Consider the following 27042-nt stretch of genomic DNA (forward strand, 5'->3'; position numbering starts at 1 on the left):
ATCCCTGGAAGCGTTAAAAGAAGTGTAGAAATGGTGCTTGATTCTACTATAAATTCTTGGCTGCAAATGCGTATGTACTACAGGGTCATAACGAGCGGCTCTTTCCTTCCTCTCAGCGGGCGGGCTCTCACTCTACCGAAGCCCCGCTGAGCAGAGCTTGGTTTCCACAGACAGCTGGCCCTACCCCGGCGCGCACCTTGCTGTGGGGCGGGTGGTGAGTGAAGCAAGAGGCCCGAGCTGGACCGGCACCGCACCGCGGCCATTACCGCACCGGAAGCGGCCGCGGCGCGCGGGGGCCGGGGCGGGGCGGGGCCGCCGGCCGGGCAGGTGCCCCCCGCGCCGGATGGCGCTGGCCACGCCCCCTCCCGGCCCCTCCCCCTGTGGGCCCCGCCCCTCCCCCGATCGGCCGCTGGTGGGGAGGAGAATGAGGGGGCGCCGTGGCGGCGCTTGTGGTGCAGCCGCGCTCGTCTGACCGGGCCCCGCGCTCCCTGTCGCTTCGTCGGCTCTTCGCCTGCGCTCCTTCCGTGCCGCCCTCCGTGCGCCCCACACCGCGCCGCGCCGCCTCCCGGGGCGGGGGAGTCGCGGAGAGTGGATGCCTAGCGGGCACCCCCGGGGCAGAGACCCGCGGACGCCATGGGCTGCTGCAGCTCCGCCGCGCAGGTGAGTGACCCGTGAGTCCCCCTCCGTTTTCCGACCCTGCCGCGCTGCCGGGCCCCGTCGCACTCGCCCGTGGCTCCGCTGCCCGCCCCGCGGCTGTGCTCCCTCCGGCCCCGCGTCTGCCCCTGTCGCTGTCCTGTAGCTGCGCAGCCGCTTGTCGCCTCCACAGCCGCGCTCTCTGGAGGCCGTGCATCCCCTTGTTCTCTTTGCAGCGCAGCTTCCCTCAGGCTAAGCGCCGCTTTGCTGCCTCCCACCGCAGAGCCCCGCTTTTCTGTGGCGGTGCGTCCCCCTTGCTACACCTGTAGCGCTGTTCTTCCGTGGCTGCGCACTCTCCTGCGTCCCAGTCTGTAATGGCTGGGAACCCATTACTTTCCCTCCCCATTTCACGCTCCTGCACCAACAGCTCCCGTGACTGCGACCCCTTTGCTTTTCCCCTCCCGTAGCCTTGCTGTTTCTTGCCTGGGTACAACCCGCTTACATCCACTCGCTCCAAGCGTTCATGCACACGAACGGTGCACCTTTTTGCTCCCTCTGTAGCTGTGCTTTTCCCGCTTGTGGCTGTGCATCCCCGTGTTTACCCCCATCGCCTTGCTCCTTACCATGCTACGCACTTTCACCCTCTGCGTACTGTTCCGTGTGCTGCTTCTCCTGTGGATCATTTTCACCTTGACACTTCTTCCCCAGCCCTCCTTTCCCTTGGCAGTCTGTGGCATATCTTGCTCCGCTTCCCTGCTATGGCTGCAGCTGCAGACCTCCAGATTTCGCCTACCATCCTCGTAGTGCCTTGCATCACTGTCCTGTGATCCCCACCCCACCTCCCCCCCACCATGCCTCAGTACATCTCTCTAAATAGCTCTGCATGCCCTGCCCTTCCCTGCAGCATGTTCTTTGGGGTCCCTACTGCGCCACCCGACAGAGAGTAGTTGTTCCATGGGAGGAAAGTCATGAGGTCCAGGGCTTCCCTCAAGTCCACTGCCTCTGGGAAGGGTGACAGTCCTAATCCCAGCCTCCTTCCTCACTCTATGGCCAAGGGTTCAGGTTCCTCCCTACATCCATTTCCCTGTATGTGATTGGTCCCGTGAACAGCTCTTGTTTCTGAGGTCGGTTTTTCTTTCTTCCCCCTCCCCCTCCGCTCTGCTTTGCCCTTACTGACTCCTTTTTTCCCCCAGAGTGGTGCTGCCAGGCAAGGCACAATCGGGAGCTCCACCCAGTTCTCCCGTTTGCGGCTCTGCTTCCCATTTTAACTTTGCCTTTGAACAACACGACCAAAGCTATGCTGGTTTTTTGCGTGGCTCTTTTCTGAAGGCTGTAGTACAAACGATCACGACTGATTCCTTGGCTATGCTTTACTCGCTTGTAAATGTTAGTTTCCTTTGGCTGTATCATTTGCAGCGGCTGAATCCAGCTTCCACCCGACTACTTCTGTGGGAAAGTCCGTTTCTGCTGTCCCAGATGACTCATCACAGAGATGAGTTTCTGTAGCTCATCCGTTCAGGCAGACTTTTTCTTTTATATAAGAGCTCTGTCCTTCCAATGCAGAACACTGCGGAGAGTTGTCCAGTTGCAATAGGAAACATCCTTTCTGTATAGCAAGTATGCTGCAAAGAGGAAGGCAGTCATCTTTATGGTGCATGAACAAATGGTTTGAATTAAGAGAGTGAGATATATGCCAGATATTAGGGGCAGATTTTGAAATTGTTCATTCACTGCAGTAGACTGCCAGAGGATATTGTGAAGTCTGTATTGTAAAACAAAACATTTTAGATAAACATCTTTCAGGAGTGGCTTAAGGAAAGCTGGTACAGACTTGGAGCATAGAGAGTGAAGTTGATGTTTTGAAGTATTTTCGAACCTTATTTTCTGTGATTCCTATCCGAATTGCTTCTCTTAAGTGTTTTTTAGGCCCATTCTACCTCTTCTGTATGAATCTGAATTGCAGTTCACTGTTCTTTTCTTAGAGGAAAATGCAGGCTTATTTGTGGGTTATGTTACAGGATGAGTTGGTTTGCGTATCTGGGCTGTTCATGGGTTTCAGCTGACTGATTTTGGGCTTTAGTGGAATTTGTATTCTGCTGCCAGGTTGTATGATGTTAATACTATTCTACTGAACTTTTCATTTGCCTTCCTTATGTGTGGCAGTACAACAGTTGAACTTTGTAAACCATATACGTATGACTGAAGTATAAATAATGGCAATTTATTTAATTTCCTAACTGTAAGCAATGGTGTGTCTCCTCAGGAAATCCAGATTAAAGGCTAGTTGCTGAATATTTTATCAGCAGTTTTGTCTGGTATATAAATTACTGAAATCTTGCTACATACAATACAGCACTACATTAGGTCCTAATGTCTGTCCTATCATCCCTTTGATCATTAAAAATAAATGTGTTCTTCATCTACCGTAGTCTTTGCACTTCCCATGCTTACATTTTTCCTGGGCAGGGGTCCATCAGACATTCCTTCATGTTTCCTTGCCTACTATTTTGCTTCTCCCTTTGTAGCTTTATATTTGTCTTTGACATAATCTCTCCTCTTATCATGAATGCCCTCATTCCTTTTGACTTTGTTTTTCAAGTAGATTTCTCATTAAGTTTATTTTTCAGCTCTCTAGATTATTTGATCTTCATCTGCTAATCCCTGTTTTTGTTTCTGACAGAAATTTTTACTTCTGTTTTGATTCTGCCAACCATCTTATCTGATTATTGCATCTCCCAGTCCCTTTCTCATGGCTGCCACCTTCTCCTCTCATTTCTGATAATGAAACTACCTGTGGGTGATTGTTGAACTGGATAGATTTCTTTGCAGCTTTATCCATAGCTTTTATTTCATACTCAGTTATCCATTTTCCCTCCAGATATGTTTCCCAGTTCCTTCGCTTTGCAACCTATCTTGGGTCTTTTCCTGTGCCTCTTCCCCAGCAGAATCTAAAGGTTTCCAGAGAAAAACTGGTTAGAATGGACATGTTTCCCTTTATTTAGCACTACTGATCGCTACTTACAGAGATGTAATCTCATGTTTATTTTCTGCTTTTTCTGCCTTTTCAACTATCCAAAGCCCAATTCATCCAGTCTTCCTTCTGTTTTAATTTCAAATTTCAGGGTTTTATCTCCTGCTGCCATCTTACTCCCTTCCTGATTTTATTCTGAGTTGCTGTTCTCCATCCTTAAAAATAACAGCACTCTACTCTGTTTCCCTTCTTTTCCAAATTACTGAACAGAGGAATGTGTGTTTGTTGTCACACATTCTTTCCTCTTTCTTCTTACTAAATTCATTCCAGTCCAGATTCTGTGTTGTGCTGAAATTGTCTTCAATTAATATCTCTACAGGCTTCTTGTGCCCAAGTTACAAGGATTCCACGTCTTTCTTACCCTCCTTGATCCCTGTTGCTTTCAATAGCATATGTAATCCTCTACCACATGTTCTTTTATTCTCCCTGGGATGTCTGTAGTGCCACAGAATTTTCTGAGTTGGAAGGAACCCGCAAGAATCACTGAATCCAACTCTTAAGTGAATGGTCCATACAGGGATAGTGCTGTTTTGCAATTATTCACTGCCTTCTACTCTCTGATTATTGTTTATTTGCCAGTACTTCTGTCTGTGGTTATTCTTCCAGCCTCCCCCCCATTTGTTAACTTCCTATTTTACCAAATTTATCAGCTTTATCTGTTAAGACTCCTGTTAAATTAAACTTAATGCAACCATACCAGACTCTCTTCCAGATGAGCTAATTTCTTCTGTTGCTCCACTAGTGTTTTGCCTGCTGAGGTGATTGGAAATGGACTATTTCTTTTCCAGTTTTTTTCTTATTTTCATTTTGGTTTTTCATGTTTGCACAAAATTCTTTCACTTGCCCTGGTGTAGCATCTTCTGTGATCTCCACTATTTCTTTATCATCATAACTAGAATTCTTGTTTACATCTTGTTCTTTTTCAATGTTAGCTGTTGTTTCTCCTTGGTGTTATAAGGGTGTCGTCATCTTTTTTTCTTTAGGGGCTTGTGCAATTCTGTATTTATTTAGGATCACTGAGCTGTCATTATTTTGTGCTTGCTGTCTCTTTATTATCACTATCTTAAACCTTGAGCTTGTAGAGAAAAGCTTGTGCAATATCAGCTACATCTTAGCAGTTGTCTTAAAGCAGTCTTGTTTACTTATTGTTAGTTATCATGAACAGATCTTCCTAACATTTCTTTGAATTGTATTTTAGCCAAAGCGTGCTATCCTAAATGAGATGAAAAACCTGTAAAGAAAGGGAGAAATACTGAGGTGCGATTTCTATCTCCTGCCTGGTACTGCTGTTACTTGTCAGTACCTTCATGTTGTTTCAGGCCACTGTCCTCTTTTGGCCATATCTTTATCATGAGATGGGTGTTTCCACAGGAAGGGTGCTTCTGTCTGGATGCATTTCTTTTGGCATGGATCTGCTGTGCAACAAAGCTTCAGTTTCTTTTGATGGCGGTAACTCTAGTTTGAGTTTGTGGGAGTTTTTTGTATGTTTGTGCTGTTTTGGAAATGATTTTCTCTACCTAAATGTAAGGCTCTTTTGAGCAAATGGTGTAGAGGTTCTGAGTTGTTGAAATAATTGCATTTCTTTCAAATCTTTAGTTTTACTGAGGAAGAAAAACGGAGTTGAGTGCTGGTATTCTCTTCTCTTGCTTTTCATTCTTCTCCTTTTCCAGTGAAATTTTCTTATATGTCACAGCATCAATCAGTTTTTAAACTGGATTTTCAGGAAGTAACTGTTAGAGTTCATCACTCCTATGTTGCCAGAGCTGTTAGGCTGTGCTGTAAATCTGTTTGTTTGAACTAATCCATACAGGTTTTTTTGTTTGTTTTTAAGCAAGAAAACTTATTTTACAGTATAACTCAAATTGTTCCACTGATCTAATTTGTAGCACAGTTCTGTAAAGTTTGCATTTGAATATCTGAGGGGACAGAAATTCATGGATAGTGAAAGGGAATGGCGTGTGGGAAGAGACAGACCCTAAACTGCTTTCTTGTGGAACAGTTGTAACACATATATGTTCTCCCTTCCTCCTGTTCCACAATGGAAGTAGCTGATAGTAGTTAAAAGGTGTTTGCTTTGGCAACATGTTGTAGGAAAAAGGCGATTTATTGAAGTCTTTGTGTTGCAACTGGGAAGTACTGTGCGTGCTTAAAGTAAACTTAGAGCTTTTTACATTAGTGACTCATTCTATGATATGTGTGAGAGAAGCTTGAAATTTTGCTGGAAACTGGAGACCTGAAGAGGAAAAACGAAGTACATGTTATTCTTGGTGGGTTTAGTGGTGGCCTTGGTTTTGAAAGACTGTAAGAACTTCCCATTATAAGAGGAGAAGACAGATCATCCCTTAACTTTCCCTTGAGCATCTGCTATCAAAACAACGTTGAATAAATCTGGAGTTCCTAATTTTTAAAAAAAATTAGTAGTTCTGATGGAATTTCTCTTCCAACCATTATGGGCAATAGAGATTACTCATTGTACATCAGCTATATGTCTTTGGTTGTCAGAGGTTCTTGCAGTCGAATGGGTTTAAGGGGCATGCCTGTTTCATTTTGGGCATGGGTACCATCATGGAAGAAGACCAGACAAATAATGGTGTTGATGAAGGGAAACAGAAAGAGTTGTGAATTCTCCTTCCAGGAGGTAGGAAGCTGGATTTCCCTTTCAGTATGTTGACAGTAGGTGAGGTTTCTCTTCTAGCCTCTGGTAAGCAGATACAGTACGAAGGATGAAGTGTACAAGCAGGATCCAAGAATGTGTTAGCTAAGGCATCTCATGAAATTGCTTCTGTATTTCTGGTCTGTAAGCTCTGTTAGTTTCCTGTGAAGCATGAGATGTCCTTTTATAAATGCTGTCACAAGCAACGGCACAGCCTGTGCAAATAATTCCTTTTGATCTTAACACAGAAATATTTCAACTACATAGATACTTGTAAGTACTCTATATCATTGAGTTTTTCCTACTGAGGACTGGTTGCTCTGAGGTTCAGACTAACCTTCAGTTCTATCACTTCTTAAAATTTGTAGGTATTTACTTTGCCAGGTAATTCAAACATTGACATTTTAAGAACTTCAGGAAGTAATAGGAACAAGCGTGGGACATAGCATCCTTACAGGTGTTTGTTTTGTTTTGTTTTGTTTGTTTGGGTTTTTTTGGGGTTGTTTTTTTTTTTTTTTGGATGAAGTGAGAAAAGTTTTGGAGAAGACTAATTATCTTACATTGTTAATAGTGAATGCTAAGTCTAAAGCTTATGTTATTGTAATCTATTTGACATTGAGACTGCTTTCAGCCATCAGAATTTTAGGTGAATAACTGCGAAGGTATGCTAAGTGTCACCCAACTGATGGCTTTTCTTTGCCATTATGAAGAATGAGAATGTTTGTTTGTTAAGTAGTGAAGTTGTCAAATGTCTTTATGCTGCTTACTCTGAAGGCAAGCTTTGGCAGTAACTGTGCATGCCTGTTCCGTATTTGGGGTGACTGTAATTTTTGTTCCTATGAACTTACCTTAGTGATTTCTTTTGTGAAAAGTAGAACACGCAAACCAGAAACTGTGTCTTTGATAATTTGTATTTGTATCTTTCCCCCTTTGGAGCAATTTCTGGAAAATTGTGTAAATTTTATGCTTACCTTCTAAAAAATGGTTATACGGTGTTGTCAAGCTACTTCTACCTGTTGACTAAACTGATTGCTAATTTTTACCTTTGTTCTATGAAACTGTACCGAAAGCTTGGTTAAAATTTTTAGAGGAATAATTTGTGTTGGTGAATATCTAGTAGGGTTCTTTTAGGTCATTCAACCACTTTGACATTTCCCAGACTTATGCAATAAATAAATGTCATTGCATTCGTTGGCCTGCTTTTGCTAGACCCCCTCTTGATGTTTTGTTTTGGTGTGTTGTGTGTGGGGTGTTTTTTTTGTTGTTGTTGTTTGTTTGTTTGTTTTGGTGGTTTTTTTTGTTTTGTTTTTTGGTTTTTTTTAATTGGTTGGGGTTTTGGTGGGGATTTTTGTTTGTTGGTTTTGTTTTCTTTTCTTTTTTAAAAGCTTCTAGGTAAGCAATTTCCTAATGTGGAGTATAAGTGTATAATTGTATGACAATAGCCTCTTAGAGCATCTGTATGTATATTTAAGAGAGAAGTGTCAATTTCATTTTGAAGTTCAGCTGTACAGTCTAAAAATTTAGGCCTTTTCTGCTTTAATATGATTTCAACACCCACTATGCAATGCATTGTAAGAATGTAAGATGATTGCTGGTATACTGGAAAGTTGATTCCATACTGCATTTTTACATGCTAGTTTCTAGCAGCTGCTATTTTTATCAGTAGTGTTGCTAGATTACGCTTGAAAGCATGGTCAGCAGAACATGGTGACTTGTACCTGGTAACATATATAGTGCCTGCTCTTAGTTGGTGTAGTTAAGTAGCTCTCTATAGCAGAAATGAGCAGTGGCCTGTTTTAGTTTTGTTTTAAATTGAAACCACTCTTGCTGCTCTCCAGATATATTACTTGACTGAGGAAGAAACCTCTGAATGTTGTGTACAGATCTGCAGAAACAAAACAGGAAACCCATTTAAGTACTTTGTTCAAGGTCATGATAACCATATCCTGCCAATGCTTTGTCAGACTTCCCATAGTTGCAGTGAAAAACTGCAAAATTATTGCCTAGTTATAAGGAAGTATGCTCATGTAATAAGCTAAGGGCTTGACATACTATTTCCTTTTTCATTCTCCTCTCACTTTTTCTTACATAAATCAGATACAGCTTTCTTAGTATTAGTTTCTGTTAGTGTAATATACTTTCAGTGTCTTCAAGCACTGCCCTCTTATTGTAATCTTGAGTGTTTTTCTTTCTATTTATGCCAGAATTTTGGACCTGTAAGTCATGAGTTTGTATTTAAGCAGCTGTGATTTTTCACTTGGCAAATACATTTGAATATAGGATGCATTTTGAAGGAATGTCTATTAAACTGCTATGAATGTCCCTACAGGTGGCAACATGTAGTTCCCACAGCTGTGCTGTGCAGGCCATGAGCTCCTAATGAGCTGTGATGCCTTTGGTCTTGCATTTATGTGAAGACAGTGCGAAGAACAGGAGCAGCATTTTGTATGGAATGTCTTCCACATCTCATGTGGAGACCAGTAACTAAGGAGTTCTGCCCTGGGATTCTTGGTGGGTTTTTTGGATGTGTCTCAATGTCCTGCAATAAAGCTAACATTTGAAAGTAAAGTGTGTTTCTATTTGTATGTTTTACTAGTCCTGAGTTAGAAAATAGTTTGTAATTTGGGATTTGCAGTCTTAGAAGTAATAAAATTTGAAATTCTGTGAAGCAGAGTGATGAACAAGTAGAAAATTCAAATGTAGTGCAGTAACTTGGTATATGCAAAATATCTTCAGAAGTGAAGAAATGTTTTGGTTTTTTGGTTTTGTGGTTTTTGGGGGGGTGTTACAGTTTTTGGGAGGGGCTTGTGGTTTGTTTTGGTTTTGTTGCTTTGGGTTCTTGTTATTATTTTGGTTTTGTTTGCATGACTGATTTTTTGTTAATGACTAAGAACCATGGAAGTACCAACATTGCATTGACAGGAATATTTTAAGCCCCTGAAAAATATTACTGTGATATTTGTAAAGTATCCTAATTTATTGCTCATTTGAAATAAATACTTAATAATGTATAATGAAGAAAAGAAACAATAACTAAATACTTTACATATTTCAAAACAGGGCTTTTGTCTGCAGATGACCTGATCTCTGAACTTCAAAACTGCACAGGTGTGCTGATCATGTCAGCTTTATTTAATCAGCTGTGTTATGTTTCAAGATAAATATTTAATTTGTTGATTGAGATGGTGGTATGTAATCAAGGAGTTTTGAAGCAATGTTTAATATGAGTTGACTGTAAAGATGAATGGGAGATGATCTACAACACAACATATGCTACATTCAAGAGTGAAGTCCCCACGTATGAGTTTTCACAGTAAACATCCTTATATTACACCATTAGTAACACTGTAATGATAGCTTATGTGTTCTCAATTTTGTTTACCTTATCTTAAAAACTTATAAATACTATTGGTACAGTCAGAGAATATTAGTGAAATAGAAGATGTAGACATACTGAATTGGTAGTTAATATCTGAAGTGAAGCAAAATATAAATTCATTACCTTTTGGTGGATAAAGCAGTATTTATACCTAGCATTATTTCTGAGTTTCATACCCATAATGAGCAGGTGCATCTTTTCAGTGGACAGGGCATTGGAGAATAAGCAGTGAAATGTGAAGGCATTAGGAAAATAAGGATGTGGGTGCCTATATGTAAAATACTGTTATGTGTCTCTAGGTGTGACTAGTGTCTGCTTTGCAGTAAATTGAAAAATACACTGTTTTTTAACGAGATTGAAGCAGAAATTCCACAAAAATGGATAGTGAAATTCAGAATGAGTTGCACGTCCTGTTATGCAGTCCCTTCTGGAATTTCCCCAAGGTGTTTTGGCATCTTTCTAGAGATGACTGGGACATGCTGCAGTAGTGTTACAGGGACAAGCTCTTTTTTCCCTGTGTGTGGGAGACATTACTTCTGTTTTCTAAGTCTGGGGCAACTCAAGCTTCTGCCTCCCATGATGATATAACCATTAGCAAGCTCTTTGAGATTGGAGCAATAGTACCCTTCCCCAGAAGTAAATCCAGGCCAAGTCTACACTAACCATTATTTTAGTGTGCTTATGAAGGTGTTTTAATTGATACAATATAGTTCATTCTTCCAGGGAACTGGTATAGTTTAGTAGAGTATAAGTTTGCACTTGCTGGTGTGTGTTCCTCCTCTATTAGCAATGGAGGTGTACCAATAATATGCTGTATAATAAACAAGTTTTATTGTGAACCTGGGAGATTGTCTGAACTCATGGTAGAATGCTATAAGCTGCTCTTTAGCACTTTGTCTGAAAACCTTATAGGTCGTGCACAGAAAGTCTGTAGGTAATGGTGAACATTTTAGCTGAGTCAGCTGTGTACAGTGTTCTTAGACTTCTTGGTGGAGTAAGCCAAGAGTTTTCATGTAACATGGTAGGTAATGTCATGAACTGAAAATGGGTTTCATTCTTCAAGACTTTGTTCAGGTTGCTTAAACAGTGGATTTGCCACATGAAAGTTTTATAGAGACAACTAATTTACTTGAGTTTTACTTTTGTTCTCAGAAGTGTACTTGTGTGGGGAATTGGGTGTCGTGCTTGAGGTCAGGACTCATGGTCTCTCTCTTTAGGCTCTAAGAATGAGGTCTGTTCAAAGGTGGAAGAAGTTTCATTAGGATAACATGCAGCTGTTGCTAGTTCTTTTAAGCAGCTGTAGAAACAGTGTAGAAAACTCTACTGTGTCTTTGACAGAAAAATAGCGTATCTGTTAAACCTGTAGAATTACTCTCTTGCATTGGAAACTGTTTGATAAACCAGTAAACTACGGCTCATCTTATTTGTAGGTGGAATGCTTCACAGTAAAGGTCAGGATGTGATTAGTACTGTTCTTTAGCTTTTAAAGATGTAAAATGGGTGAAATACCATCTCTTTAAATGGCCATTAGGAATCACTTATAAATGGTCTTCTGTGTGGGTATGTTTCAATAGCATTTGAAGGTGCAGGGTTAAACTTGTCTTGCAGGACAGCTTCTGAACTGGATGACTTCTTGGTCATCAGCTTTTTAATGTGGCTTACCCATTTCCCAGGGGAAATGCCCTTACATGTCATTTAGTGATATGCACAGTATTGCAAATGGACCCTCCAATTTGGAAGGGTTGAACTTGCATCATAGGTGAAAATATATATATATTCTATACTCACAGTGCTACCAGAATAGACAAAATGCTATTTATATGATCAGTTGAATCTCTGGTACTTGTGAGAACCAGTTTGCCTTCTAGGAAAGATGAATGTTGCGGCAGTTTCCACAAAAGATGCCAGTCAGGTGAGAATCCTTTTTTTGTCTCTAAAGGCCATTTATTAATGCAGTGTGCACACTGTGGCTGTTTGCTTCTATGAAGATAGTTAGCTACACAGTAATTTCTGAATTCTAATTTAAATAAACAAAAAAACAGTATGTCTGTTTACTCTTCTATAATGAATTGCAGTTGTGTGTGTTCTGAGTCAGGATGTTACATCAAAGTGACAAAACAGAGAATTTAAAGATGTAGTTAGATTAGTGCGGTTCTTGGGACAGGGTTTTGTAACAAATTATCTTAACATCAGTTTACTTAACTATCTGATTGAAGTTGTGACTTTATTCTTACAGTCTTTGTGTTCATATGCAAATTGGAATAATCCTGTACTCTCCAGCTGCTAACTTATGTTCACAGGCTGAAGTGGAGCCTAGGCTCTGACCTGCAACTCCTTTTTATCCAGTAAATCATGCCAGTTTTTCGCTGGGTTGTCCTTAATTCAACCCACCTGCCTCACTAGCACCGGAATTTTCTTCTTCTAGAAACGTGCCATCTGACTACCACAAGACTTTTTCTTTCTGCTTCCTGTACCATCCTGATGTTGCAACATCATCAGTTGACGGCAGATTCCATCTTTTTCCTTATCATATTCACTTATTTGCTACTTAGCCACAGCCTGATTATCTGTATATGTAGTGCCGCAGATATTCTTTAATAAGCTTCTTTCTTCAGTCTCATCACTACCAAATTTTACATTGCATGAGACGTTGTGTTCAAAATAAATTCTCTGTAGATCTCTGCATCTGTAGTCTCTTGTTGAAATGCTGTAACATTTCATCTTTTTATGCTCTTATATGGGTTTCCGTCTGGTTATGGCACGTGAGTATTTGTATGGCAGCACCCAGTACTGCTGTTAGAGTTAACAGTGAAAGTGATTTTGGCTATGCTTATGTACAAGAATTCTGGTAATTCCTTTACAGAAGTATATTGCAATATGCAGAGGAGACCTCTTCTTTGGTGCTGCAAAGGTATATTTTGGAAGTGAAAGCAAGAAACAAATCTGGAAGAGGGATTTCTCTTTTTGTTTAGGAATTATTGGATGCAATGAATACCAAGAAAATAACCTTTTTATTTTATGCTTGCAGGCAAGTACTTTTAGTCTTGAGAATGTGTTGCTCTGAATTCAACTAGGAAAAAACAGTAATTAATGTTCTAACATTCTTCCCACTTCCTCTTCTGCAAGAGAAGTCTTAATTGTAGACATCCAGTCTTCTAGGTGTGTAGTACTAAAACATGATTGTAAAATTGCAGCACCGGTGGGTTCTAATTTGGTTTTGAGTTCGCTAAGTCTTGTGGAAAATGGAGAGACATAAACTTCTGAACACACTCATTTGGGTTCTTGAGTAAATTACTTATGAAATCAGCGCAGAAAAGCTGTTATGAGCAGGAAATGTTCCCAACCTGCAAGTTTGTCTTGGAGAAAACCACTGGTTTGCCAGCCTTCCACTCTTGACTGAATGCTCCAGATTCTCTGTGCTCTCTCATGACAGTACATGCTTTGTTAATGGCAAGAATATCCATAGAGAGCATAGTGTAAATTATGAAAGCTGTTTTAAGGGAAACTTGAAATGAATCAAGTAATTTCCATCTTTTTTTTTTTTTTTTTTTTTTTTTTTTTTTTTTTTTTTTTTTTTTCTTTTCTCTAGCTTTCTTGCATAAGCAAATAGTGCAGGCTCCTAATCTATCTGGAAGAAAAGCTAAAATGAGTAGAAGCGCTGATTTAGGATTTCAGGCAAAGCATGTCTGCTAAAATGCTATGATGTTTCAGTTGCAAAGGAGACAAAGCATAGTTTACAGATTGCAGAACAAACAACATTTGTTAAACCTTATGTTGACTGTGGATTAACAATGTATGTTGCCAAAGCATGGAAATCACAGTGAGTAAACGCCTAAGGGTGTAGAGTAGACAGGGAGCAATCACTGGAGAGACACAGACACCAACATCAAAGACAAGAATAAAGGACTGTGAAGCTATGGAAGAAGATTCATTTGGAATCCAGAATACAAGGAAGTAACTGGAAAGAAAACAATAGACAGATAATGGTAACTAGCTTGGGTTTAGTGAAGTCTGAGGACAATAAAGACTGGACAGGCTACAGAAGATGGTGTTGTTTTAAACATTCATAATTTCATACGTTGTTACCATGCTAGGTGGTTAAAATCTAAGTTAGTAAGTATCTAGTACCTGTTGAGTTTCCTCCAAGGATACTTTTTGTTTAGAATATCTTCTTCGTGGTTTGGGGGTTTTTTGAGTGAGTTTGTTTGGGTTTTCTTAAATTTTGTTTTGTTAATTTTTTTTTAAATTATTTTTTTAGTGGAGTAAGAACCATAGAGAATTAATTTATCTGTATAACTTTCGGACTGTGTTCTACGTATGGCATTTCAAGTTTCTTTTTGACTTATAAATTGCAGTAAGTAAAATGGATTACTTATGGTAACTGTGACTAGTCGGACAACTGGTATCCTTGCCAGAGCTATTCTAGAGTCTCTAAAAATCCTATTAAAAGATTTTGTATGCAGATGGTAGAGAGAGGATAAAAAAAGCCCAACAAGGCAAACAAAGCATACTCTGAAGTGCATTTTGCTGCTCCCTCTTTTGCCAAGGGCAGTTTGCGCTTAAGACAGCAGCTGTAGCTGAAATTTATCTCTACTGTTTGTAAATAAAAGTAAATTTCTGAAGAATCTAGAATTCTTGGAGTGAATTTAGGAATAGGAAACATGAAGGCTTCTGTATTTTATGCAATTATGATTATGCTAATTATAACAACATAAATGTCACAATCTTGTTGTAAATGTTAAGTTTGAAGACTGTTAGTTTTAAGTGTGAACTGCCAGGATCAGAAGATTCAGTTTTGTTGAATGTGGGTTGTAGAGTGCAAAATGTGACCTTTTAGCACCTCACACTGCTGATTGAGTAAAATCTAAATAAATTTGTTCAGAACCTACAGTGAATTTACATCTTGAATTAAAACAGTATTTATCACAACTGTGAAACTATATTTATCATATTTGTAAGTGGAACTTCCATAATAAAAGATGGCAAAATTAGCATGGATTTCCCTAATGCAAAGTAGGAATACTTAGAAAACTGCATTTTTTTTGATGTGTGATGCATGCAGGACTTCATTTGTTTACTCTTTTTTCTAATAGTACTATTTTAAAAGGTTCCTTTGTGCTTGTGAATTAAAAAAAGCCAGACTCATGAATACCAAAAAAATTACCTTGCTAATATCACTTAAGTTACGTGCTGTTGCCTTTTTTTTTTTTTTTTTTTTTTTTTTTTTAATTTATTAAAAATATCCAAAATACGTACTGGAAATAAAAGATGTTGACATTTCATCCAGCCATTTTGTTTTAATTCAGTACTGACATTTGCTGCCATCAAAATATTGAAGAGTCTTTAGAGTCTTAGGAGAAAAAAATACATTCAGAATTTCAATAGGTTATCCCCTTTGCTCTGTCTCTGGAGAGAACAGTTATGTATATCAATCTCCTTTTCTTCCTCAAGGATTAAAACAGCGTCTGCAGTTTTTGGGTCTCAGTAAATATACCTGAAGATTCAGTATTTGGGAGCCTGTTGAAAAAACTTGTCTGTGTAACTGTGTATTTTTAAAAGTAGCTGTAATCAGTATTTTTGTTATAACAAATTCTGATTTGTTGGTTAGTTTTGTATTACAGCTAGTGCTTATCCTTTTCCTTTTTGCCTAAATGACTATTTATAAGACTCTAATTATATTAGCAATGTATACATACTTAAGAATTTTTACCTCATGAGCGGCAAACTATCTGAATTGCTTACAGCTACCTCCATCATTGAGTATTCCAAACTTCAATTATACAACTTTCCTTTCTGGCACCATAGCAATACAGATCAAGTGTTAAGCTCAGCTGCCTTATGGCAGGTAGAAAACTGTTCCTTAAACAGCAATTTATTGCCTCCTTTCTACATGCATAGTTCTTGTTCAGCCTGCCAATAGTGTTTGAAAACTTAGGGGTTTTTGAAAAGTTTAGTGCTTTATCCTTCCTGGAAATCAGATTACTGAAAAGTAGCTGTGGAAGATTGCGATACGAGATATTGTCAATTCCATGCCATTAATTTCTGTTTTCTGTCAATAAAAAGACAAGTGAAAATAACCCATTTTGTGGATAAATATTTGTAAATTTCTGGATAAATTAACTGTTTTCTGGATAAATAACTATTTGGTGGTCTAGCGCCTATGGAGGCAATTCTTTTGGAATTGTACATGAATCTTTCTTACTCTTTAAGTCTTACAACCAAGCTTCTTAAACTATTTTGGCATTTAAAGATGGCTCCTGCTGTAGGTAAATTACTTGTAGAATAGTTTTCTTTTTATATTATGAGCAGAAAATGAAAGTATTTTTAACCTCGTCTCTCTCTTCTTACACAAGAGTTCCAAGCGAGAGTGGAAGCCTCTAGAAGACCACAGCTGCACAGATGTACCATGGCTGCTCTTATTTGTCCTCTTCTGCATAGGAATGGTGAGTAAAACTCAGAGGATTTTGTAAATGTTATATAGTTGAAGAGTTTGCATTCATAAGAAAGGAATTTAAAAACCTGTCAGTAACCTAATCACTGACAAAGATCGGGATATATTTGCATGGGAACCATCAGCTGTAGAACAGAATTGAGTAGTATGTACATATCAAATGCCTTTGATAGAAATCCATAATTTATTGTTGGTGCCAGTTCTTGCTCCAGCTTCTCTTCCCCTAAAACTCCAGTCTCAGTGGTAAGTGATTTTTCAGCATGGCGAATTATCACTTGACTCATGTTCCTTTGGGACTCTGCATATCCCAGAAATGATAGCTGGGGGTCTGGCAAACAATTCTGTGAATCATAATAAACTTTTTTTTGAAAAACAAAGATTCTGACTATCAAAGAATTAACTGGGTTTTTGTTTATATGTTAATTTATTTATTTTTATTGTATACTTAGAAGAAGCAGCTATTACTAATGATAAGATCTTCTCTCAAAGTTTTAACAGTTCTGTCCTCTGTGATGAAACCATCACTTTTTTTAAGTCAGCCTCATAATAGTCTACACTTTTTATTAAAAGACCAAACCTCCAAAAACTGCAGTTTAATGAAAACTAGAAGTACATTTCTTTCTATCTTGTTTTGTTTCATGGACCTATGTTTGCTACACTTCTTAAACAGAGAATGTCCATTGCTGTCTTGTACTGCTGTGTTGCGAGCAGGTGTCCTTAGCAGGATTTGAGACTTAAATGCTCTCAGCTTTCTTTTCAGTTCCCTCTCAGTCTCTGGTGTTTGGAATAATTCCACTGAAAAATTTCTTCTATTTTCCCCAGGGTATTTTTCAGTGGCTGGGCTTCAAATGTAAAAATTATAATGAATATTTAAAATCATATGAATTATGGTGTTACTGTAATGTGAATATCTTAAAACTGCAAAAAGCACGGCACTTCTGAAAAAATAGCTTTCTTCTGCATTTGTTTATTTTCTGGTTTTGTTCAAGTTCCCTGATTATTCAGTTATACTTACCTGTTCCCCTAATTTTAAATTAGTTTCCTGTGCATGAGTGTCCCAAATTTTCCTGTCTAAGCATTGCAATATACAGAGCAATCATCCACCTGGGTCACATGGTTACTGTTCTAGGAGACTTCACTTGTAGTGTGAACCACCCACATTTTCACTGTTCCATGCCAACATCATTACCTGTTTGTCATCATTTCATCTGATCCTGCCACTGCCATCTGTTGCTAAATGCACTTGTCTCAGCTGTTTATTCCATTTCCACTTCTCAAATCTTAGCCTGTCTCACATGTAAAATAGTTCCTTGGTGGTAGTGGAGTGAGCTAATGGGTCGTTTCTCCCTGTTAGTGATTTGTTAATGAAGCTTTTGGGTCAGTCTCTTGTTTGCACAATCATTGCCTTAATCTGGGTTTTGCTTGTGAAATATCTCTGGAAGTTCACAGCAAAACCTGCCTACTTTGGGTATTTTGCACGTTACTTGGTTTGATCCATTTTGCTTTGCATCTGTTTCTTTCCTGTATTTAAAACCAGTATCTGAAACCATAGTGGCCTTGACCTGGTCACCTGCTTTAAGAGGATTTCCTTAAAATAAACTTGTGTTAAATAGGCCTCTTCATTCTAGCTCATCTTTGAAAGTACTGAATTTAAAGGAAAGAAAAATCTTTAAGCAAGAAAATCTGGATTGTGTGGAATTGTCTAAGATGCATAGCAATCTTTGACAACTCCATCTCTGCTTGTAGCTCTCCTTCACTGCCTGCCCTTACCCACTTGCTGACTTCTCCCTTCTGCTTCATGCCCACTTGCTGACGTTCAAATAAACCACATACAGGAGTCTTAACTGTGCTTGTATAATATCCAGTGTTAGATGTCTGAATCCTCTTTTAGCTTGCATTTAGTTTTATTATTGCACAACAGTTCTCTGTGATAATCCTTGTCTTCCCTTTTCCAGCCTGGAAGAATTTTTAGACAACCTCTGCTTAGAAATAAATTAATAAAACTGACTTTCCTTGGCTGTCAAACAGAGTATTGCTAAACTGTGGGGTTTTTTTATTACTCCAGGGTTTTATCTGTGGCTTTTCAATAGCTACAGGAGCAGCTGCAAGACTGCTTTCGGGATATGACAGTTACGGAAATATTTGCGGACAGAAAAATGTCAAGGTGGAGGGAATAGTCAACAGTGGTCTGGACCTCACACACAAGAAGTAAGTATGTGATACAATTTTTGCATTTTGTGAACCGGGAAAGGCAAAACCTTTCTTTCTTTGAGAGTGGTTTTAAATAAAGTGGGGAAAGGGATATGCTAACTCATTCCTACCTGTCCTTTGATGCTTTTCTCACTTAGAGGATGGCAATCTTTTGTAACAACCAACAACATTAGTCTATATGTAGGCAGATATTCATTATGAATACAGCTAAAACATCAAGGAATTACTTCTTCTCAGTGTCCATTTCATGTAGGATATTGTACTAGGTTGCTAAAAAGTCTTGTTTGTTAGAGTTTTAGGTGTGACAAGTGCAGGCTTTGATATCAATGTTTGCATTTGATCTTGTATGCTCTGTTTCTGCCACTAGGTGTAAGGGGAGATGAGGTAAATCTGGTGCATTAGAATAAGACTTTAAAATTTAAACTGTAGGCAGAATGTATGTATGTGACTTGTGGGGAAAATGCACAAAACTTTAGAGGTGCACACAGCTTTGGTTAAGCAGTGTCCTGTTAAAACTCATACTCAAAGTTGAGGTACTTCCTATCTGTTGTACAGGAAGACATCACACTGCAGTAGTGGTACTGAAGCAATGGCAAGAATTCTGCTCTTTCAGATTGAATACCTGTGAATGTCTTTTGAGGTCTGTCTTCTCAGTCAGGGCAGGTCAGAGTCCTTCTGTACAACTTGGGTGACCTAAGAAAGAAAACTGTTCATCTTAGTACAGTGACATTAACTGACACAAAAAAAGTGGGTTTTCCACCACCAGTTACTTCAAGGAGCTAAGAAGTTACTAATTTCTGATTATGATAACCTTTTGCTTCACACTTTCAGACTAACAGATAATTGATGATTTTCATAAATTATTTTGGAAGCATGCTTTCCTGAGATCTGCTTATTTTGAGTTGCTGTTCTAAACACTTCTAAATGTCTCATTTAAGATTTGATGTAGATAGGTAATTGGTGGTTACAAGAAAGATTTGAGATAAATAAAATGTGTGGAACTTTTTACAGATATCTTTTGTCAGAAAAATAATTTCTTCCTCTAATCCCATCTTTCAAGAAGATTGAAAGACTTAAAGCTTACGTAGCATAATTTTCCAATTTTTTTACATAAACATTTCAGCACTTTCTAAACCTATGTGTGTACAGTAAAAAATTGTGATTCTAGTGTTCTGAGAAAAAATGAAAAAAACCTAAAATCCTAACTTTGGGTTTGCCTTTAGAAAAAGATGGTGTCTGAGTTCATGTGGAAGTAGAGAAACTCACTTATTGAAATGTAATAATTAATACTGTGATAGTATTCTACAGGTGACATAAGTCAGACCATCATGTGGGGAAACATCTACCACTAAGTAAATTCTTCTTGTAACTGCAAGCTGAAAAGACAGCAGATATGAAGAGACACTGTTTTTAACACAGCTAATTGATAGACCCTGTTGTTTGTCAAGAAGTCTTAATGAGGTTCAAAAGAATTATGCTTTTCTAACAAAGATGTCATGGCTTGAGGCATGATCTAAGCAAATTAATAGATGCACACTTATGAGTTATAGTTACCTCTATGTGGTTAAGAGAAACCCTCTGCTAAGCCAGATTATTCTTTAACTGTTCACATGAAGTGCCTGGTACAGTCCCGGGTATCCAGTTTTGGAAGAGATTGGTTCTTACTTGAGTGATCCTTCCTTCTCTCTTACCCTATAGTTTCTTCTGAAAAATTGCCAAGCAGATTAAAAAAGCTGTCTGCTTTGCATCTGTCTCTAGCAGATGGAGTTCCTACAGTGTCGGAGATGGAATTCATGGGAGTATTTAATGCTATTTTTATAGGAGCACTTAGCAGACAGACTGTAAAAATAAACTCTTCTTCCTGCCTGTACATTTCAGTTTGTGTAGAGAAAGAAAAGACTTCTGAGCTCCACAAATGGGGCTCTGGAAACATGAAGTTATTCTCATTTCATTTTGCTTGCAGGGTAATTCTGTTTTCATTTCCTAGTCCAAGGGCTGAAAAGCTAAATCATCTGTAAAAATAACATTTTCTTTCTTATATATGACAGCAACCCATAGGCATTGTCATGTGGAAGTGAAATTGATGTGCGGTCTGTGTGGATATGGAAATCGGGGTGGTAAGGGTGAAGAGCAGAGTTCTCACAGGGGTATGATTTGCTCTGTGTATATCAGATGTGCTGAAATCAGTGAGATGAAATATTGGGAAGGAGGATTTTGCAGCCTGGTCTCATGAACAAAGAGTGGATCAAGCATCCTTTTATTTTTACAAAGTAGCCACAACACACTTTAGTAGTCTGTTTTCTACAGTCAGACATAATCTAGAAAACTCAGGCTCAAACTCTAGATCTAGTAGTGAATTCTAATTAAACCTATCTGCTTCAAGTAAACTCCTTGCTTTTCAAGTTCTGGTAGTTATAAGAGGTTAAAAATAACCTTTTATTTGCAAATAAAATATAATCACAGCCAAATATAAGTATCTGCAATGCTAGTTCAGTCTGGTTTTTGATCACTAATAAGTAGTTATTTGTACAGAATTCTGTTTATGCTGTCTACTCAAGTACTAGGAGATGGGCATATGATGCTATGGAAAATAGTTAGGGTGGCATTCTGCCTGAGCATGTGCCTTTAACCCCAGGAAATGCTTGAAGTTTAGGTAATGGGAAGACAGAGGGATGGTTTGCGACGTGTAGACAGAGAATTTGGTTGAGTGAAACTGTATATGCCCTACTGTTGAAGAAATTTTGACATTAGACTCTCTTCTCCATTAGATGGCAGAGGTATCATGTTGGAGTCCAGGGCATTCCTTTGGTTGCCGTGGAGGGTCAGGGACCTGGGCAGGAGGGTCTGGGACCCCAGCCCAGAGCTCAGAGAGACACTGGCTTTGATCTCAGTCCATGGGAAAAACTTCCTACACTGAGAGAAGGTTTACAGGCCACAAGAATGTGAGAAATAGTAGTTTAGCTTATCGCGGAATGAGAAAATAGTAGTTTTAGGTTCCTAGCATTGAAGTGAATGGGGACAAGATGGAGAATCTGGGGCGTTGTCTCCTTCTTCTTCTCCTTCTCCTTCCCTCACTCCATTGCTGCATTGACGTGGCACAAAGTAGTTAGTGAGGATTGGGTCAAAGTAAAGATGACCTTTTTAGTAATAGTGATAGACATTGGTAAGAAATAGTAAACAAGAAATACGTAGTAATTAGTATAAAAGATAAGGACAGCCCAGCTCGGGGGGAGACGTGAGGAATCCATGCAGCTGCGAACATCTTGTCGGACTCCGAGAAAATTGTAAGATAAGAAATAATAAACGAAGTATGCGACGTTGAAAAATCTAAACCTGAGAACTCCGTCTCTTCCTTTGGCTCGGCTCAGAGCTGTGCAGAGGAGCAAAGACCCTAAAACCACCTCAATGTTAGAGTAAGCCCCCAACAGTATCAGGTAGCTCAGTCTACGTGCCTTGAAAAAAAAAAAAAACCTGAACAAAGAAATACCTGGGGAATTATTTCACTTGCAGTCTAAATTCCCTCTCTCTTACGTGACAGCCTGGACCAACAGCGCTATAATTAGGGCCTGGATTGGTCTTGCTTTTCGTTGGTTTGCTGCTGTGTTACCAAGTGGTTGCCATGTGGTCATTTTCATACCCTCTTACACTAGCTTTTGAGGGGGTTTAGATTGGTTCTGTACTCCATGTTGCAATATGGTCGTTATAGCTCCTGTAACATGCTGTATGGGCTGTACACTCTAGCTGTTAATTTTTAGGTAATATTTAAGATGCTAGCTTTGTCTAAGTGTTACTGATGTTCAGATTACTAGCTCTTGGTTTCACCTTACTGCTCTACAGCTACCTAAAAGAATGGGGGGAATCAATCTCCTCTCCCAGGTAACAAGTAACAGGACGAGAGGAAATGGTCTCACACTGTGCGAGGGGAGGTTTAGACTGGATATTATGACAATTTTTTTTTTTTCTTTTTTTTTTTTTTTTTCTTTTTTTTTTTTCCCCTAGAAGGGTCATCAAGCCCGGGGCAGCAGTGGAGACACCATTCCTGGAGGTGTTTAAACGATGTGTAGATTTGGTGCATAGGGACATAGTTTAGTGGCGGACTTGGTAGTGCATTTACAGTCAGAGTAGATGATTTGAAGGGTCTGTTTCAACAGAAGTTATTCTGTCATTCTGATTCTGCTTTCTTTTAGTTTAAAGCCATTCCCCCTTGTCCTTTCACTATTTGCCTGTGTGAAAAGTCACTTTGTCTGTTACAGAGTGTAAGTACTGGAAAGCTGCCAAAAGGTGTTTCCACAACTTTCTCTTCTCCAGAATGAACAACCCCAACTCTCTTAACACATCTTTTGCTCCAGCCCTCTCATCATTTTCATGGGTCTCCTCTGCAGATGTTGTAATGGTTTCATGTTTTTGCTGCACTGGGCATTGCAGAGCTGGGTGCAGCATACCAGCTGGGGGGTTCCCCTGAGGGCAGATTAAAACTTGCCTTGCTAGTCATGCTTCTTTTTATGAAGCCTCAGTTACAGTTGGCTTTCTGGGCTGCAGGTGTGCATTGCCAGGTCATGTCCAATTTTTGATGCACTGGTACCTTCAAGTCCTTCTTTATAGGGCTGTTACTTCATAAAGATGCATAAAAGTGCATGTGTTGTAAGTCTATGATACTGATTTTCAAATAGCAAACATATTTTCATTTGCAGTGTTAAAGCATCTCTAACAATATTTGTTCACATCAAGCTTTGTATTGCTGATAAAAGTTATTTCCTTATTAGAAAATTAGTCTATTGCTGATTGTAAATAACTGAAATTGCAAGACAAAGCATGTAGTGACATTCTTCTAGAGAGAAACAAAACCTGTCCTCTGGTGACACAGCATGAAATTTTCTGCAGTAAAATCACTGTATTTCTACATGTAAGCCTTGTTATCAAAAAACCTAACTTTTCTTCTGTAATGCTAGTTCCTAGAATTTTGGTTCTTGTTTTAGCTGTGATGAAGTAAAAATAATCTTACTTATCTTACCTGTGTCTTTCTAGACCTCAGATTGAAGCCATAGATTTGACAGCCTGGAGTTTTCTGTGCAACTCCCTTATGCTGTCAGAACTGTCCATGTACCATACAGTGCAGTGTTTGAATTACATGTGCTGCGTAAGGATATGCCCACACTAATGTCAAAACTGCATATAATGCTGTAATTGCATTGTGTTTCTAAACTTTCAGGTTTGAGTTAGAATTGTAGCATTTATTTTACAAAATATTCAGGCAGTTGAAATGATGGCTTGACCTTTTATTGAAATCATTGTAGAAGTGGGATGAGTTCTAGCTTGCTGATGGTGGCATTCCAGATTTGTTTTCCTTAGGGAAATTCAGAGGACTGTCCTGTCCAGGAACTGGAGTCCAGTCCTCCAGCTCCCAGAACTAAGGGTCTCTGCGTAAGGCTGTGGAGATGTGGATGGACAGTAACATATGGGACACTGACATAGCTGGTTACACAGACTGGCAGACCTGCCTTCAGTAGTGGTACTCACAAGCACAGCCAACCATGTCCCCTCCTCCTCATGGGCTGACAGTAGCAGAAGGTCACTAGTGTAATCACACATGTGATACATTCCAAGTTCACAAGCTCACATACATTTGTGGATTATCCAAGTACCAGCACAGCACCCTGTCCACCTTATGGGTTTCCCCGACTCAGCAGCTGATTCAGTTTGGGGCTAAGTGTCAAACACTCACACACTCATTCTGCAAGCACCACAGTTTCCTCCAAATAACACCACAGACCCTCTGCCCACCCAACACTTCTTACCTAGAGCTCCCTACTCACCATCTGATACGGCTTGGAGTTTGCTAGTGAGTTACACCAGGAGCTGGACTCATGATCGTTGTGAGTCCCTTCCAACTCGGGATTTTCTATGGTTCTATAACTTGCATAGATCTGTTCTGGGACAGGTATGGGTGCTCAGCCCCATCAACAGCCAGCACCACAGGGGCTATGACCACATATGCTGAGTCTATCACTTCTGTAGCTGTTTTTTTTGTGGGCACACATTTTTTCCCACCCCAGCAGCTCATTGCCATGTCCCCTCCATGCACTGGCACTGAGAGCCCACTTCGGTAGCTGACACCACAGTCCTGTGACACCCAAACCCCTGGTCTGATGACAGTTGCTGGCACCAAATCCCTCACACCCCTGTCAGTCCCCCCAGTAGTTGGGACTTAATCCCTGCAGCACTTGCAGCATCCATGCTCATGGGATAGAAACTAGAATTATGCAGAGAGAGTTACAAGCTTTAGTAACAGGACAAGGTAGACTGCAGTGATCAGGTGCAGAGGTCAGATGATTTACTGACCAGCATCAACTTGCATGTACTTGTTTCCTTTTACATCCCTGTCTGCTACCGTGTCCCAGGTGTGTTGCCTCAGATGCTGGCAGGGTCCGACTGACCCCTCCTACTTTCTGCACTTAAGAGTTTGCATCCCTATCAGTCACAAAGTCCCTGTCTGCAGTTTCTTGATAGGCCATTGATTACTGTCATTGACTGTGTTTCTGGTTATTGTTTTTATTAACATTAAATGGACAAGTTTTATGTCTGAGTGTCGCCCTCCTTTTCCTTATCTCAGTTTGGCAAGGTCCTTAACCAGATAGTCATACTGAAAAATCACCATTTTCATAATCCCCATATCCTTACCAATTAGTGAGACTTAGCAGGTTTGTTCCCATCCTAGCCTCCCTTGCCATATCAGTCAGGTTCTGCTTTGTCGCTCCTTTGACTAAATACCCTCAAACAAGTAGATGCTCTCCTGCCATGTACTCTTATTGTATGAGATAACAACCAGAGGAACTTCAATTAAAACAGCTATTGTATGTCTTGGTACCAACTCAGGAGTATTTTCTTTGAAATAAGGGAAATCTGTGGCTTATTGCTTGCATGCAGTTACTTTTACTGTGTCTGCATGACAGAGTTTTCATGTTTATACTTGTTTCTCAGTCTCCAGTGGTCTGTCTATGAAGACCTGAGATGTGTAGTGTGTAAAAAGTAAAAAATGAATAAGGGTGGATGATTTCACTGAGATGTTGACAAAGAAAGGTATGTTTTAAGAATGCAGGTAATCTGTTACCATGTTGCAGTTCATTTAGACGACATGAGTTTTGATGGACTTTTAAGGAAGACTGTACTACGTAGTAGTCATTCTTGTACACTGACACTGGGTAATAGAGCACTAGATGGCAATTCACATAAAGGCTGAAGGTGTTCTGAGGGGACCTAAATGCTTTTTAGGAGTGAAAAGAATTTTCACTGGTTACAGAATGAATCCCCATCATGAGGACTGCAAAAATGGAAATGGCATTGGCAGATTTCTGGTGTTTTCATATGATGATATGAAGAGAATATTTCAATGCATAATACATGACCAGAATTGTAGGAATTTAAGAATTGTTCAACTTTCAAAGGGAAAAGCATCTCTATTATACTATAAGTGGAAATTCTGTAGTGTTAGTGTTTGTCATAAAGCATATATAGCCAGGAGAAGTCAGTTGAAAATCTATAATTTGTGCTTCCTTCATTGGATTTTTAAATCACGTTCATTGTGAAAAATTAGAAAGTAGAATCTCTTTAAAATACTGCACTTAAACATTAGATAATTGTACTTGAAGTATCTGAAGGAATTTCATTTCTAAGTAAATACTGAAGTAGTTGGTTCGGTCGTGGCATGGAAAGTCAATGTATACTAAAAAGCTGTTCTTAATTACTGGTACTATATATATTCATTAATATAGTCGTGGACCTTTTCTTTTTACAGAGTGAGAGTGACTTTATTTGGTTTCTTGGGTCTTTTTGGAAAAAAATTGGAATTCTCTAAGCCAAGTTTAAGGTTGGAATAAAGGTTTGTGAATGTTTGGACTCATATCTGTGAAGAGGCATGGTAGGACTGCTGCTGTTTTTATGAGTAGCACCATTTGAATGGAACTTGAATCAAGTAGAGTTAAACATCCTTTCTGTGTGATCCAGAGGTATATAAATACCCATACATTTGTTGTGTGTATGTTGAGTACATAAATTCTTTTGATACACAAGTTACATTAATAACAAATTTCCCATGTTTCTGGACAGACTGAATCACTCAGTCTTGACCTAATCCCATAGTTTGAAATTTTGTTCAGTGTAATTGATAATTAAAATAGAAGTAATTTCCCTTTTTTTTTTTTTTTTTTTTTCCTTCCATAGGTATGTATTTTTCTTGGATCCATGCAACATTGATCTAGTACATCAGAAGATTAAGTCTATTGCCTTGTGTGTATCAGCTTGCCCAAGGAAAGAACTGAAAACTCTGGCTGAGATACAGAAATTTGCAGAAACTAATGGTATGAAAAAAATAGGTTTGTTTTTGTTCATATTTTTGTAGAATCTGAAAAAGACTTTTGCATTAGCTGAGCTAAAGATGAAATGTGTATTAAGAAATATGAATAGAAATAATGTGCTCTTTTCATTAAGGTAAAACATCACTGTATCTTATAGTATGATAGTATTCCACTGTGTCTTGGGCCATTTGGAATGCTTGTTTTTAAAATAGGAATACAAAATGTAACAAGCATTTTAAAGAAAAGCGTATGCTTTTCTTTAAAAATGAAATGCAAAGGAAACTAATTGCATTTACAAAGGAAATATTATACCTTGTCTTCCTTAAGAGTAGT

At 39.2% G+C, this 27042-nt stretch overlaps 1 protein-coding gene across 4 annotated transcripts in view; it reads left to right on the forward strand.

Moving 5' to 3' along the window:
- Positions 1–521: 521 nt before the first annotated feature.
- The window catches only part of SLC44A1 (solute carrier family 44 member 1), an 82975-nt gene continuing 56454 nt past the window's right edge, over positions 522–27042 (forward strand). For all 4 annotated transcript variants that reach the window (XM_040089873.2, XM_040089869.2, XM_040089870.2 and 1 more), the window contains exons 1-4: positions 522–660; positions 16050–16139; positions 18213–18355; positions 26576–26712. In XM_040089873.2, coding sequence (XP_039945807.1) covers positions 634–660; positions 16050–16139; positions 18213–18355; positions 26576–26712 — 397 coding nt within the window. In that variant the 5' untranslated portion in view covers positions 522–633. The remainder of the gene's footprint in view (positions 661–16049; positions 16140–18212; positions 18356–26575; positions 26713–27042) is intronic.

Source organism: Hirundo rustica, chromosome Z, assembly GCF_015227805.2.
Source record: "Hirundo rustica isolate bHirRus1 chromosome Z, bHirRus1.pri.v3, whole genome shotgun sequence".
Classification (NCBI taxonomy): domain Eukaryota; kingdom Metazoa; phylum Chordata; class Aves; order Passeriformes; family Hirundinidae; genus Hirundo; species Hirundo rustica.